Raw genomic sequence first — 16,361 nt, 5'->3', positions numbered from 1 at the left:
TTTACTCTTGGGATTTCAGCAACAATGCATTTCCGACATCACTTTATTTGCGCAACTGTGTGTGATAATTTGTGCAATTACTCGCCATTTCCGCTTTATTTGTGGGATGCTTCAAATGCACTTTAATCTCTCTTGCCAACTTTAGCCCCAGTGTGAAAAACTCCTCCGACTCTTATTTTGCACATGTTCTGCCACAAGCATGGCATGATGTGTTTGACGCCTTCCCAAACTGGGCTTTTCTGGAACAGGAATAATGTGTCTCCAAATGCCCAGTGCCATCTCACTCCATTTGCGGCAACTGATTTCTCTTCCTTCTGCAAGGCTTTTTCTTTCTTTCAGGGAAGGGGAGGCGGATGGCTTGTCCCAGCACATTTTGTCCTCTTTGTTTGGCCGCGTTTTGCCTTTTTGCATTCTTGCTGCTAATTAAAAACCCATTTTGGAATGTTTACAGCCACCAAGAGAGCCAACAGTGGCCTTGGCTGGTTCCCGAGAAATGCCAAGCTTGGTGGTTTTTCATTTCCTGGGACAAAATGAAACCTTATTGAGTGAGGAGCTTTTAGGTTTGTCAAACGCCATGGCTCCCAATGGTCAGCGCACTCCAAGGGAGAGAAACGAGGATGCCTAAAAGACTAATAATGCAGTTTATAATTCAGCAGAAGTCTGGGGGAAGGTGTTAAAATAGCCGTAAAAAGGCATTGCATCCTAAACCCAGATAAAGCACACCTTCCAACTGTCTCAGTTTTGGTAGGGACAGTCCCAAATAATCCTCTTCCGTCCAAAATTTTCAGCTACTATTCAAATGTCCCAGTTTCTCTCTCCAAATCCTAAGAGCTATAGCTAAAAGACTATAGACTAATGGACTGTGCAAAGTCAAGGATAGCCATGTCTTTATGACTCTCTTAGACATTAAATAGAGTTGATTTATATATATATATACACAGTGGACCCTTGCCTTATGCAGGGGATCCGTTCTGGACTGACCTCCTGCGTAAGGCAAATAACACGCATGCTCAAGCCCCATTGAATATAATGGGGCTTGGGTGTGGTGGTGTGGCAGCGTGCGCACCATTCATTGTATTGTAGTGTGGCTTCAGTGTAAAGCCGCGTATAGTGTGGCTGTGTATGGCGCAGACACACTGTAATATTAATTTCTACAAATGACTAGGTCAATTTTCTTGCATGCCTAACAGCCACTTGGCCTTTCTCTGGCGAAAAGGAGAGATGCAATTTTGCCATCCTGCCGATATTTCTGGAAATTGGCTCCTAGTTCTAGGAACGTGTTCCTGATTTGCAAATGAAATGGTATGCAAACGCTTTTCTCTATTCTTACAGCTGATAAAGCTCGCTTGCATCTGTTCTGGGTTTCAAACTTGGTATGGCATTTAGCTTGAGAATGCTAATTTACTCTGTAACCTAAATTATATAACCAACTCATTACCTAAAGAAAAACAACAATAATCATTTTAAAAATGGTGGTCACCAGTTTGCACGCAACAGACACTTTTTAAATCCGAATTGGATTTTGTACACATCATATCGTAGCCATATTTTAACTATCCTGTACACTACCAGGAAAATATCTGAATCTTTTTGAAAAGAAACCCCCCTAAATCTCTGACCAAGGCTTAGAAAAATCGGTTTAAAAATGTAACTAAGGTGGGACTGCAAAATATATTTGAGGATTACTTTTTGGTTTGCAGTAACTTGAAGAAGCTATTTAAAATAGGGGTGGGAATCACACAGTTCACGGATTACATTGCATGTGTCCATTTGTCTCCACTGAGTGTACAAAAGTCAGAACAGAGTGTCCATCCGGATACAATATTATTACTTTTAAAACGCCTTGCTAGAACACTTCGGTTTGCTGCGTTTGCATTCCCTCTTGGCTTTCCTTTTTCCTTTGGATGCCTCAATTGTGTTTATAAATGCTCAACTGAAGTTTTGCCCTACTGCAAAGTCAGTAATTTGGGAACCAAAGGAAAGTGTCATTGGGGAGGACAGAATTCATATTTGGGGGGCAATGTCTTTATTTGCCCCCCAGTCCAATAAGCCACTCCACTAAAAAGATGCATGAACTGAAGTCATTATGTTCTATGCACAAAGTGATGCATAGGAAATCAGAACAAATGGGAGCATGGCTGGTGAGAGTCCTCCTCTTGTACTCCAAAGTCTCCTTGTTTTAAAGGTTTTTGCAGTTGGCTGTTAAACACTGGCAGCATAACTTGGTGCCAAATTTTAGGGCGGCAGGGTACGGGTACCTTTGCATTACAGCCCTTGTGCCAACAGGGTCAGAAATGGTCCCAGGACACGCTAAAATGGCCCACCTCTGGTTCGCACTGTCTTTTCCTCAGCTGATCTGCTTACGCAGCTCTGTTGTGCTTTGTGTACCTGGATGAGACTGTATCAATAATGCACCTGCCAACTTTTGGAAACCTAAACAAAAGCCCTTCAGATCCCTGCCACAGTTGCCAACCTCCGAGCCGCTCTGAGTGTGCCAAGCCTGGCCACAGGAGCCAAGACACAGAGCAGGAATGAGCCACCGCTTTGCTGGTTTTTGGGCGCCTTGTGGGCAGCATCAGATCCCAAAGGGGTCGGTGGGGCAAGGAATCCACCTTCCTTCTGACCCATTCATTTTGGTAATAGGAAATCACAGCAGAGGCATTGTCCCAGAGGCCTCAAATCTCCCCATCATTCTTCCGTAAATCTTTTCCCACTCAGAGGAACACAGAAAGGGAACTTCAGGTTCTGTATTGTTGCCAAGCATGACGCCATCACAGATGGAAAGGCTGTATCAGTGGTAACTTCTTTGTTTGCATGAGATTATGGAGGATTAAAGTTCTTCTTCAGGGGGCCCTTTCACACTAAACACAGTGATTCGACTTGGACAGCCATAGCTGCATCCTATGGAATCCGGGGATGTGTAGTTTGGAGGGGAACCCCACCCCACTGACCTTAGAATCAGTAGCTCCCTCACCTTGTCTCCCTATGGTCCAGATCCAATGTCAGGGGTGCATAAATCAAATATGGAATTATGCACCAATGGTGATGCATGACCTTCACATCGCATGGTAATATTCTGCAACCCGATGAGCAATCTTGGGGCCTTTTACATAACAAAGTTATAATGTTACGACTCCACTTTAACTGCCTTGGCCACATCCTATGGAGTCCTGGGATTTGGAGTCTGGTGAGGCCCTAGAGCTCTCTGGCTAAGAACCCTTCCCTAAACTACCCATCCTAGGATTACACAGGATACAATAAGGCAATTGAAGTGGAATTGTAGCACTATAATTATCCAGTATGGAAGGACCCCTGATGTCGTCTGGCTACACATCTCCCACGTTTCATGCATGAAACATTGGACTTAAGATAGTGCTATAGTCTGATTGTTGGACTATGACTTTGGAGACTAGGGTTTGAATCTCAACTCAGCCATGGTAAACCACTGGATGGCCTTGTTCAGGTCACATATTCTCAACCTCAGAGGGAGGCAGTCATGGCAAACCACTGCCGAACAAATCTTGCCAAGAGAACCTGCGACAGGTTCGCCTTAGGATCGTCATCCGTTGGAAATGGCTTGAAGGCACACAACAAGGAATGCATTTGTTCTAAGTCCCATTGGTTTCAACATGTCTACTCTAGTTGGGACTCGCAACTGGATTCAGGCTATTCAATCCTCCTCTTCATTGGGTTTGCAAACCGTTAGCCGCAACAGTGTTCCCGGGAACAGAGGACGAATCCAGAAACCTCGGCACAAGCAAACCGTTTGGAATTCCACCTCCCACATGGCAACGGGATTCGGCATTCAGAACGCCTTAATTAGTTGTCAGTTCAGGAGCCTGCCATTTTTCTGTCCAATTAATTCTTTTATCTCGGACCGGATAAAAGGAGACAAAGGCCCGCCAGAGCCGTAATGAATCATTAACATTCAACAGCTCCTTTCCCCTCTCATTCCCATTCTCTCTCTTGGCTTATCACCAGAGGCTGGCCATGTCTTGCAGTTGTCCTGTGCGTGTGGTGTTTCCACCGAACCTCAAACAACAACACACTTTTTAAACAAAAAGAAAGATGAAGCAAAGAAGAAAATAAGAGGTTTTTTTATCTTTACCTTTTTCTCCACCATTTTGGACCGTTGAGGACTTTGGGATGAGTTCAATACAGTAGGCCTTGTCTCCAGCATGGTCTCCATCACACCACGATTATGTGGGTTGACCCTTCAAAGGGTTTGGGGCTTTTGTAACAACCCACAGCCTTCTCAACCATGAGAAGACACTACTGAGCAAATTCACACTCAATAATAAATGGGTTATTTAATCCTCATGACCCAGGACGGGACATTTTTAGGGTCCATGAGTCATGGGTTGTCGCAGAGCACCTTCAGAAGTAGACTTGCAATATAGGGTTGCTGTGGCATTGTTAACCAAAGGGTTGTAGACCAGGGATGGGGAAAACATGGTTTGTAGGCTTCATGTGACCTTTTGTTGTGTTGTTAACTGCCCTCACATTGACGTCAATCTCTGGCAACCCTGCGAATGAAACATCTCCAAGACGCCTGATCCTCAACAGCCCTGCTCAGTTCCTGGAGACTTAGTACCATGTCCCCTTTGACTGAATCTATCCATCTGGTCTTCCTTTCTTCCTACTGTTCTCTGTCTTTCTGAATATTGTCATCTTTTCTAATGAATAATAATAATAAATAATAAAATTTATTTATATCCCGCCTCTCTGCATTCAGGCAACCCGGGCAGCTTACAACATTAGAAGTATATATAACATAATGTATCATGCTTACTCATGATGTGGTCAAAATACGACAACCTAAATTTAGTCATCTTGGCTCTTAGGGAGAGTTGAGATCTGGTTTGTTCCAAGACCTGTTTGTCTTTTTAGCCATTTACGACATCCTCAGCATTCTTTTCTAGCAATACATGTCAAATGAGATGATTTTCTTTCTATCCGCCTTCTTCACCATCCACTTCTCACATCCATACACAGTGATGAGAAATACGATGGCATGAATAATCCTCCAAACCCTAATTTGGTCATCCTAAAGGCCCCTGAAGGTCCCCCAAAGGCACCAAGCTCTCCCCTCATTTTTTTTGCTCCTGAAGACCACACCAAAATCCCCACAATGCACAACCGCATGCAAAAACACCTCCCTCCCCCCCATACACACACACAACTCAATGCTCTGCAGAAGTCACCACTTCCCCAAATACCTCTGGTTTTAACCATACACAGGCTGGGATGAGATTGCAACCATTTTGGCACATTTACAAACATTTTGCAATAGGGTTCGGTCTTTTGCACAAAAGCCACTGAATTTTGTGCAAGAACATTCGTTTGGCACAAGAATCGGTGGAGTTGCAATTCCAAATGCCAAGCTTCCCCCACTCCCAAAACCCCGCCTATGCTTTTAGCATGCAAAAATGAAGTAATCTTTGCACAGATGGCAGCATCGATCACTGTGTATGATGATCACTGGGCCAGTTCCTGGTTGTGTGCAACTTAGATTCATAGCTGCATGACTATAGTTTGTGATTATCCATTGTGTATCCATGAACGCTGAAGAAAACGCAAGAATGAACTACAGACATTGAGAGCAGCAAAGCCTGCTGGTGATAGTCAATGGGCAGGCCATGGTTTATGGATGTCTTGTTGCTGACCAATGTCTCAATTTATTAGCATTTAATCCTTAGAAAATTCTCTAATATCGTCAATTACTGTCAACTTCACCAGACAACTTGAATGATTAACAAAGAAGAGACAAAACGATAAGAGATCATTTAATGGGATGTAACCTGTCATCTTCCTTTTATTTCACAACGCGGTCACTTTTCACAATGACACATTCTCACACAAGGCCAGAAACCTCCCCAAAAAACTGGACAACTTGGATTCCTCTTTTCTCCATGGGACTCTATTATTTTGCTTGATACCTGGAAATTCAATGACACAGAAGTCTTTTATTCTAAGTTCTCCATTTCCTACAATGGAAGGTAAAATCTTAATAGGCGAGGTGGAAAGTATTAATGAAAAGCACTTTATTCATACTGGATGGGGCTTTTTCTATATCAGTAAAAAGATCTGAAAATCAGCTATAAAACAAGTTTCCTCTTTCTATCTGCGTGATTAAAACAATCTCTTTCTTTCTCTCTCAAAACAAAGAGGAAACGTCACCATCCTTTGCATTTTCACTCCTCTACTTACTGGAAGTTCATCCATCCAAGTTTTCTGGCTTGCTTGTCCTTGTTTTTCCCCCCATTAGAAATGAATAAATATATCAACAGTGGTTGAATAAAAGACATTTTTTTTAATTTTATCAAATGGATCTGTACAAAAGTTAGCATTACTTAGTCGGAAGCTAGTGAACAGAACAGATACACAGCTGACCAAACTTTATACAGAAAAATAGATTGCATAAAAAGGAATTTCCGTTCTCAACCCCCAAATTCCCCAAAGGCATCCCCCAAAAGAAAGATCATTTTAGGAAAACAAAATAAGAATACGAAACGTAGGGGGGGAAAAAGATAAGATAGATAACCTCTGAAAGTTTAAAGATTTATAAAATTTTCTTTTTTTTTAAAGGCACAACATTACCATTAAAGTAGGTGGTTATTATATGCTCAGCATACAATGGAACAAATATCAATGAAATCATTAGTCTAGAGTCTAAAAACTAACCAAAAATATAGTGGAGAACGTTTATTTTCACAGCTTTGATCGATGACATCTGGTCCCTAAATTGGCAACATTAAAGTGAAACTTAATCCGTAACTTCATCTGCTTAAAATGCCTTTTCTTGAGACTAGCTGTGCCCTTAACCCTGTCCAAGAATTCAACAAACGGCTTCAGATCCAACTGAATCGGTTGAAAGTAGTTGGGGATCCATTGGTGTTTTCTTTTCACATTTACAACCAAGTAGCCTCACTGAAGAGAGGAAGGGAGTCCCTAAAATTCACATTTTGCTAGTCTCTACCAGTATTTCCTATATGAAGACGTCATGTGCATGAAACACAGTAGTGGGTTGGGACGCTGGAACTGCCAATGGTGTTTTTCTCCTGGAAAAAATCTATGGACATGATCCAGCAGGGATCTAGAACCCATCCTAAAAAATCTACACCATTTCAACAGGGCAGAGTTTGGCAATGTGCAAGAATATCTAAAGTATTCAGGAATTTGAAGGCTCATGTGAAAGCACTCAAAATAGTCACCGACAGCCAGGGCTCAGCAGAGAAGTGGAAAAACAAAATGAGCTTGTTCCATGAGTTTCACAGAGCCACACTCCTCAATTAGGGTCCACCCCAATCCATACAACCACATGGCAGCATATACTTGCAGAACAGTTCTAGTTGTTCTCCTTGCCACCAGGAGTATCTCTAGTGGGTCTAAAGGAGCCAGTGTGGCATAATGTTTCACTAATGGACTAGTGCCTAGATCAAGGGAAGTAATAGTGCCACTCTATTCTGCTTTGGTCAGGCAGGCCCCACCTGGAATATTGTGTCCAGTTCTGGGCACCACAATTCAAAAAGGACATTGAGAAACTGGAGCCATGTGTCCAAAGGAGGGCGACTAAAACGGTGAAAGGTCTGGAAACCATGTCCTATGAGGAACAACATAAGGAGCTGGGGATGTTTAGCCTGGAGAAGAGAAGGTTAAGAGGTGGTATGATAGCCCTGTTTAAATACTGGAAGGAATGTCATATTGAGGAGGGACCTGACTTGTTTTCTGCTGCTCCAGAGAACAGGACCCAATGGAGCAATCGAGGCAAGCTCCAGGAAAAGAGATTCCAGCTCAACATTAGGAGGAACTTCCTGACAGTAAGGGCTGTTCGACAGTGGAACAAACTCCTTCCTCTGAGTGTAGTGGAATCTCCTTCCTTAGGGGTCTTTAAGCAGAGACTGGATGGCCATCTGCCGGACATGCTTTGACTGAGAGTTCCTGTATGGCAGAATGGGGTTGGACTGGATGACCCTTGTGGTCTCTTCCAACTCTATGATTCTAGGACTCCAGGTGACTAAGGTTCAAACCCCTGCTCAGCCATGGAAACCCACTGGGTGAACTCAGGCAAGGCAGACCATCTTAGGGGCTGAACAGACCACCCCATCGGGCTGCAGCAACTACATGCTACGGCCCTGAACTGGCCTTTCTACAGAGTAAAAAGCCCACCGCAGTCATGGAAAGTGTGCTATACCCACTGCTGGCTCTGCTTTTCTGCACTCCTTTGCCATTGTGTCATCTGGACGCAGCAGCAGAGGAGCACCGTGATGCCACCCACCGCATCATGCCGGCATGGGAGCAGAGTTGGGGCATGCGTCCCGCAGACGCCATGCCCCCATTCTGCCCCGATGCTGGTCTTTATGGCCGGTCTGTCGAGGCCCTCAGTCTCTGAGGAACGGAATGGCAAACCTGCTCTGAATACATCTGCCGTAAGACAGAGTCAACTCAAAAGCACATGACAACTACAGCCTATTTGAGATCAAGCCACCCCAAATAGTTTGCAGCACAATAGGGATGGTCAATACCACAACTATACTCTTACTGGGGGAGAAATCCATTTGGCCTCCAGCTCTAGTGAAGACTGCAGCTCAACTCACTGGGAATGATGGTTTTGTGTGTGTGTGGCAAATCATGTCACAATCGCAGCCAACCAAAGAGTGCCAGAACTTAGACCCTGCAAGCTCTGGATTCCCTATTCCACCATTGCCAAAGACCGGGAACGGAAAGGTCAAAACACATCCAGGAGTACTAGGCTCCAGCCTTAGAGGCACCAATTCAAGCAGGAGGGCATTGCCTGATTGTCCCTAAAATAAGCTACACTGCAACAGCCCCTTCCCCAAAAAGGCTGGGTTTAAATCAAGTTTTAAATCCTTTTATTAGCCACCACTTTTGTTAAAATTTTGTGGCTTATGATCAATGCAAACCTCAATGTTAATTTTGTCTTCTCTCTGTGAAATCCGTCCAATGATCCATCACTTCTCCCCATCTTCCTTCAAGCCTTTACACTGCAATTTAATTTTTAGAAACATTTCAGATTTTTTATCTTCTGAAGAGTGGAATGTCTTCCCCCCCCCCCCCGGGTTTGGGAAAAAAAATCATCACCTTGTCTCCACTAATTTATGCTTTTGCACCCCTTAAACATTTCTTTTCTTAAAAAGAAACCCCCTACTTCTTGCACAGAATTACTTCATTAATAAAAAAGACAAAATGACACAGAACATAAATACATATTTAAGAGATTTATCCCAAAACAATGACCCAAACAAAATTATTTTTCTGAGCTTAACATACTTATTGTTTGTTGGTAAGCTTCCAAACATAAATGTTAATTACAGCCAAACCTCGCTAAGAAGAAATCGCAACAAAAACGAAGAAAAGCTGGCATTAGTCGGCTGGTCCCAAAAGATTCGTGAATGGTCCCCCAGTATTGTTAATTGAATGGTTAGGATTGTTTATGTTTTAAAAATCTATATGGGTTCTCTGTGCCCACCTTCAAATTGCAACAAACCCTTGAGCGTCAACGTTTCCTTCCAAATTCTGCACTGTCCTTCATCCAAAGCACCGGCTGCTCTTCCAAGTCCTCACAGAGGAGTTAGAATATCCCATCCTTCATTGATTCAAAAAAAGAGAAATATTGGTCCAGAATTATGACTTTTTTTGTCTCCCTCCATTACTCATTATTAATTATTATTATTAATAACAATAAAGAAAATAGAACTCTTGTCTTTGAAAATTTAAAGATTCTGGAAAGGGGACGTCCAGTTGTTCAGAGAAGAAAAAAGGAAACAGGAGGCACTTGAGACAATCAACAGATGCTCCACCATAGTATTATTTTTTGCCTTCCTTGTCCCGTTTTACATGTTCATTTGTGTAGTGCATACGTTGTGGACAGATGGGGAAGAGGAGATGTCAGGATCATAGTTCTCCTCCTTTTTTGTCCTCTCTTAAGGCCTGGTCAAAGTTGTGTAGACGGGCTGGTCCCAGTTTGCAGTGGGGCTGTGCGAAGGAGGGATGGAGAGGCTGTTGAGGATTGGAGTTGCGTAGGGCCGGCGGGAAGAATGGAAGTAGGGGTACTGGTAGATACTGGAAGGGTATCCGGGGTATGGCTGGTAGTAGTTAGAGCTCTGGAGGTCTGTGTAGTCACACTGGGAGCTGGAGAAAGAGGCTGTGGCAGGAGCCGAGGACACCGTCGTGGCACATGCTTGGGCGCTGTAAGATCCGTAATCAGAGTGGGTCGGAGAGCTATGTGACTGGTCGCTGTAATGACTGGGGCTGAGTTGTTCCGTCTTGATGTGAGGCCTCTGCTGCCCAGCTTCGTTGGAGGATGGAGACGTGGAGCTAGAGCCTTTGTGAGTCCAAACCTGAGCCGCTCCACCGCCGCCGCCTCCACTACTGCCAGTGTTGGCTGGATGAGAGTAGGAAGCCCCATAAGACCCCGCTGTAGTGTTCTGCCCATGCTCCGCTGGGATGCCGGAATGACCATTGAGTGGCAAATACTGGTCGAACTCGTGGACGTCGAAGGTCTCCATGTTGTTGATTACCTCGCTGCTCAGCTCAGAGATGTCCACGTTGCTGAAGTCAATATTCTGGCGGCCGCTCTCTACTTGGCGGCGCCCTTCATGTTTCAGCTCCTGCTTGCTGCCATGGTGGAGGTCCGTCTTAGGGGTGGTTGGTGGGGTAGGGGGCCCGTGGGTCTGCCCTGGGGAGAAAGAGTATTTCAGAAGGTGTTACTTCTTAGAGACATAAATAACTTAGCAATCGTCTTTTAAGGGCGCCTGACCTTTAATCCTTGCTCGGCCCTATAAACCCACTGAATGACCATGGGCAAGTCACACTCTCTCAGCTTCAGAGGGTGGCAATGGCAACCCCCCTCTGATGAAACTTGCCAAGAAAAACCCATTATAGGTTTGCCTTAGGGTCGCCATAAGTTGAAAATAACTTAAAGGCATACAGCAACAAAACAAAAACCTTTAATGCCCCCTGCACAAATGTGGAACGCAGAAGGGGCTCCTTTATAGCCACTGTGGACTATCTAGTATTGTCCACAAAACTGCCAATGGTGATGGATTATGGGAGTTACAGTCCTATGCAATACCTGGAGGGCCATATTCTGGAATGCAAGCTATCCTTGCAAGCCTATCCAGTCCTCAAAAATGGAAGGTATTATAAACAAGAATTTCAGATTTATTTTTCCTCTTGGAAGGTAGGACATTTAAATGCCCCAGAGTCCTGCACACAAAATCTACACCAAACTACAAAAGTAGTCATTTTACATCATTGTCACCTTAAGCGCCGTAAACACTGCCTACAAGTTTCAGACACTTGCCAAATACAGTACAGATATATATAGCCTACGGCCATACCACCCTGAACACGCCCGATCTCGTCTGATCTCAGATATATATAAACAGGGGAGAAAGTACCCACCCCCTGGGCCAAGAAATTATCCACACAAATCTGGTGATTTATGGGGTTTTCCTCCCTATTTTTTCAAAAATGCAAAACAAGGAATCCTGAGTGCTAATATTTCACCTCTGATGGATGTATGTGTTTTGGCTCAGAGGGTTTAAATCTTGTGGAATACCCCCGATTCTGCACTCACAAACTCTCCTGTGAACGTGGAACATTTTTATATCCTGGAAATACATGAGAATTCTCATTGGGGTAATATATATATATATATGCATGCCATATTAAGGCACTCAAACGAAGGCTTATTTTCTATCTATCTGGATGAAGGTCCGTACTTACAAGAGACATGATTTTGCAAATATGGTTCAGTTACAGAAGCAGATGTGTTCTTGGGCATTACAGTGCACCCGCATCATACGCGGATGCACCATATGCGGCTTTCAGCATACGCTGAAAACCGCTAGGCACCACCACGCCATGCACGAGCCCCATTATTTTCAATGGGGCTCAAGCATATGCTTTTTTTATGTGGGGGGTTCCGGAACGGATCCTCTGCATAAAAAAAGGGCACACTGTACTTCTTCTTAGGCAGGAGATGGGCAGGACTCAACCTGGGACTTTGGTTGTACCAAGGTGGGCTTTGGCACTGAGATCTGGTGCCTCCCTCCTCTTACCTGCATGGTCACTGTGGTGATGGGTTTCACCCATGGATCCCAGTCCAGTGTCTGCTTTGTAGATCTGGTTCCCGCCATGATGGCTCAATTCCGCTCCAGAATCCGAATCGCTTTGGCCCGCTTTGACGCTTTTCCTCCGGCGGGGCTGGTATTTGTAATCGGGGTGGTCTTTCTTGTGCTGAACTCGGAGCCGCTCCGCTTCCTCCACAAAGGGACGCTTCTCGCTCTCGCTTAGCAAACTTGGAGAGAAAGGAGAAAGAAAAGAGAGTTAAATGATTTGTCCCCTTAGAAAACGGATTATTTAGTCTAATTTTTCTTAACCACAGATACCCACCAGTAGGAAAAATGCAAAAATTCTTACAGGAAAAATTTGACAGGTAGCAGATAATATTTTTAAAAGGTTCACGACTGAGGTTCTATGTCATGTTCTACATTGTTGTGCCCTTAGAAAATAAATTATCAGTCTAATGTGAAGTCGAAGGCTTTCACGGCAACGATTCATAGTTTTTTGGTGGAGTTTTGGGGCTCGGTGGCCTTTTCTGGAAGAGTTTATTCCTGACATGGCTGCATAGGCCAAAAACCCCACAAAAACTAATTATTAGTCTATTTTTTTCTTAGCCACAGATACCCTTCAATTGATTAAGCTGAGGCTGTCGTACTTTGGCCACATCATGAGAAGGCAGGACTCATTGGAAAAGACAATAATGTTAGGAGAGATGGAGGGATGTAGAAAGAGATGGAGACCACAAGCTAGATGGATGGACTCTATTAAGGGGTCACAGGTATGAATTTGCAGGACCAGGGGTCTTGGAGATGTCTCATCCACAGGGTTGTCATGAGTCAGGATCGACTCGAAAGTGGTCAGCAAAAATATCAACAACAAACCCTTCACTATGAAAGTGCAACCCCAGTCTTGCAAGATAGGTTTGACAGTTAGTAGAGCATATATATTTAAAACAGATAATGGCTGAGATTCTATATCATGGTTTACGTTTCGCAAGTTTACAAACCCTTAGCTATGTTTGCAGAAATACAAGGAAGCCCTGTTAATGAATTGTGGAGATGCACATTCAGGTACCGAGAAGAGCAATTCATTGCACACTGGGTGCTTCTGATGTACACTGGGCACTTGAGTTGCACATCAAGGACTTGTGGCGGGTACTGGGCACACTTGTTGCACTCCCACACTTCCTTGCCAATGTCCAGATGCACACTGCACACTGGGAATGCCCCAATGCACATCAGGACCATGGTATGGCAGTCACTCCACCAGCTACCATTGCACAAGGGATGGCTTTATGTTGTAACAGGAGTCCTTAGGTGACATGTAGACATTGCAAAACTGTGTGTGTGTTATGTGCCTTTAAGTCACCTGTTGACTTATGGTGACCCCATGAATTTCAGAGTTTTCTTAGGCAAGGAACACTTAGAGGTAGTTTTGCCAGTTCCTTCCTCTGAAATATAGCCTCCGGCGCCTGGTATTCATTGGCCGTTTACCATCCAAGTCACAACCGGGACTGAACCTGCTTAACTTCAAGATCAGACAGGATCTGGGGCCTTTAGGGTATTTAGGCCTTATTGCAACACTATTTAATCTTCTTTCCCACGCACCAAGTTTAAACGTTCCAAGTTTTAAAACGCTGAATGTCGTCTGACATAAAGGCTTCAAGGGCATTTCAAAGTCAGTGTTTAGCTTCTGCACTGAACAGGTTTCAATGCATATTTATAATCATATGTATACACACACAGTCATTAAATTTTGCATTTCATTCTCTCACTACACACAACCCTCCTCCCACCAATCTCTCCCGTTTCCAAAAAACGTCCAAATTGGGGTAATACTTCATGCATCCGATGCGTGCTCCTAAATCACAAAGGTTTACTGTACCGTAATAAATGCAGCTAGCCTTGAAAGTGCCATGAAATTCCCTATTCCTTTTGCAAAGGACTAACCCTCTGCAAACAAAGAACGTTTTAGAAACTGCAGGAACCCAGTCCAGCCAAGGAATAAAGTCTAGTGGAGATGTTTGAGGAAGCGCGGTTAAATCTTCCAGCAAAGTCAGTAGGCTTAAATTTGGCTAGACCCCTGTCTCCGTAGCCAGTATCATGTGGAGTGTGGAACAGGGCTTTGCTTGTTGTGTTACGTCTCCAGGAGACCAGGGTTCGAATCCCTGCCTGGCCACAGAAACCCACTGGGCGCCCTTGGGCAAGTCACACTCTCCTAGGCAACGGCAAATTCCTCTAAAGATATCCGGCCAATAAATCCCTGTTTAGAGCCAGCGTGGTGTAATGGTTTGAATGATTGTCTAAGACTTTGCAAGACCAGGGTTCAAATCCTTGGCCACAGAAACCTGCTGGGTGAACTTGGGCAAATCACACTCTCTCAGCCTCAAAGGAAAGCAATGGAGGCAAAACTGTCTCAGAAGAAGTAATCTTGCTAAGAAAACCCCATGATAAGATCGCCATAAGGCACCGCCGGCTTGAAGGCACACAACAAGAACAACCGCAAAGGGATGGTGTGCTTTTCTCCTCCAGTTTGCCATAAAGAAGTATTTGCTAACAATAATCCCTTCCGCTGCATGAACGTCACAAACCAGCTTTGTCATTCACATGACCTGCAAAAGCTAAACTTCCAAGTGTTTACTTCCAAACGGGTGTGATGAGATTTCAATATGTTTGCTACAAGATTCGGCATTAATTGTTCTTTCCCGTCTCCACTTAAAGAGTAACAACTGCAACAAATACCCTCTTCTTTGAGGAAACTACTCCTCTTCCCTTTCTTAGTTTTTCTCTTTTTAAAGCAAGACATGATTTTCTTCCCTGCAAACAAATGTCCAAATTGTCCAGAGAATTGGCTCGGTTGCAAGCGCAGAATAATGAAAGTGTCATCGCTATGCTTACTTAAAATTCAATGGATCTTACTTTTGAGTAGATACAAATAGGCCGGCACTGTAAGGCTATGTAATCCTTGGTCCACTTGTTTTGGAAGGAGTCCTGGAAACAAAGTGGGATTCAAGTCTAGGTAAACATAGGATAGCTTGCTAAAGAATACTTTTTCTTGGGAGACAGAAAGAAGGAGAAAGATTTCAATTTGCAAATGCAAATTACAGCGAAATAATGCCTCGCCCCAAAAGTTTTCATCAACTGAAGTCAGAACAGCAGCGACAAGGCTACTAAATTCATTTTATCCAATATACTTTTTATCATTCTTGATATTATCCATCCTGGTCCCCATTTTCGCATGTGTGTCTGGGGGCCGGATGGGCTTTTGCAAGTTTGCAGCAAAATCACATTTGGAAAGGAAACCTACAATAAGCAACTCTCTGCTTCTGCATTTTGGGCTTGCAAAATTGGGTCCTTTCCAGCTTGAAACATTGGCATTAAATGACGTATTGATCCGACGATTTAGATGCGAATTTTTAGAACAAAATCTGCAGACCTCAGAGACCAGAGAACGGCCAGAGTTTTTTCGAAAAGCCATTTGGCTTCCCTTCCTTTCCGACGGAGAAGGCAGATTTATGAACAGAGAGATGGGCAAAGAAGTGGCCAAAATGTAGAGCATTTTCTAGGCGCCGTGGAAGATGAGAACAATAGAACTAATGCACCGGTTTCCATTCAGCTCCAAAAATGGACGGATTTAGGACACACGGTTTTAAACAGCCACAAACTACTTTCTGCACTGGGTCTGTTCTATTTCTTGCATGTTTATCTTTTACTTTTTCTTCTTCGTTCACTACTTTTTAGAGCTTTTTCTGTTAGGTGGGAAAAACCATCAGCAACCATCTGATGATCTAATAATAATAACCACAACTGCTACCTTCAGTACCAAAAGCCTTACGGTCCCAATAATAGGCAACTTGAATAAACTATTATTATTACTATATCCTTTCCACATCTGAGTAGATTTCTCCACTTGTGTTCCCTTCACTTAAAATACATCTCCCTACCCCACACCTTATTCAGTTTTCAATGAGTGGAAATTGAGAAATAAGTGAAAATGTGGTCTCCCTGACCAACAAAACCTTCCCAGTATTACCCCACATGTGTCTACTCAGAAGTAAGCTCCACTGAATTCAATAGGACATACATCGAAAGGAGAAGAGGAAAGAAAAACAATCTCACCACCAGCTTCTAAATGTCCAAAAATGCTTTGTGCATGCAATGCACTGTTAATATGCATGTCTACTCAGGAGTAAACCACGCTGTGTTCAATGGGGCTTTGTGCCAAGTAAGTGGGTGGCAAGCTGCAGTTGAAAACAACAACCCTTTAAAGAT

General features: G+C 43.7%; 1 protein-coding gene across 1 annotated transcript in view; it reads right to left on the bottom strand.

The window, feature by feature from the left end:
• Window positions 1-8,028: 8,028 nt before the first annotated feature.
• SOX8 (SRY-box transcription factor 8) overlaps window positions 8,029-16,361 on the bottom strand; it is a 17,565-nt gene continuing 9,232 nt past the window's right edge. The window contains exons 2-3 of the mRNA XM_042438706.1: window positions 12,087-12,325; window positions 8,029-10,699 (exon numbers count right to left, since the gene is read on the bottom strand). Coding sequence (XP_042294640.1) covers window positions 9,945-10,699; window positions 12,087-12,325 — 994 coding nt within the window. The 3' untranslated portion in view covers window positions 8,029-9,944. The remainder of the gene's footprint in view (window positions 10,700-12,086; window positions 12,326-16,361) is intronic.

The sequence above is a fragment of the Sceloporus undulatus genome, chromosome 8 (assembly GCF_019175285.1).
Source record: "Sceloporus undulatus isolate JIND9_A2432 ecotype Alabama chromosome 8, SceUnd_v1.1, whole genome shotgun sequence".
In the NCBI taxonomy this organism is placed as follows: Eukaryota; Metazoa; Chordata; class Lepidosauria; order Squamata; family Phrynosomatidae; genus Sceloporus; species Sceloporus undulatus.
Note: the sequence above shows the minus strand (reverse complement) of the source record. Positions and strands in the feature narration are given on the sequence as shown.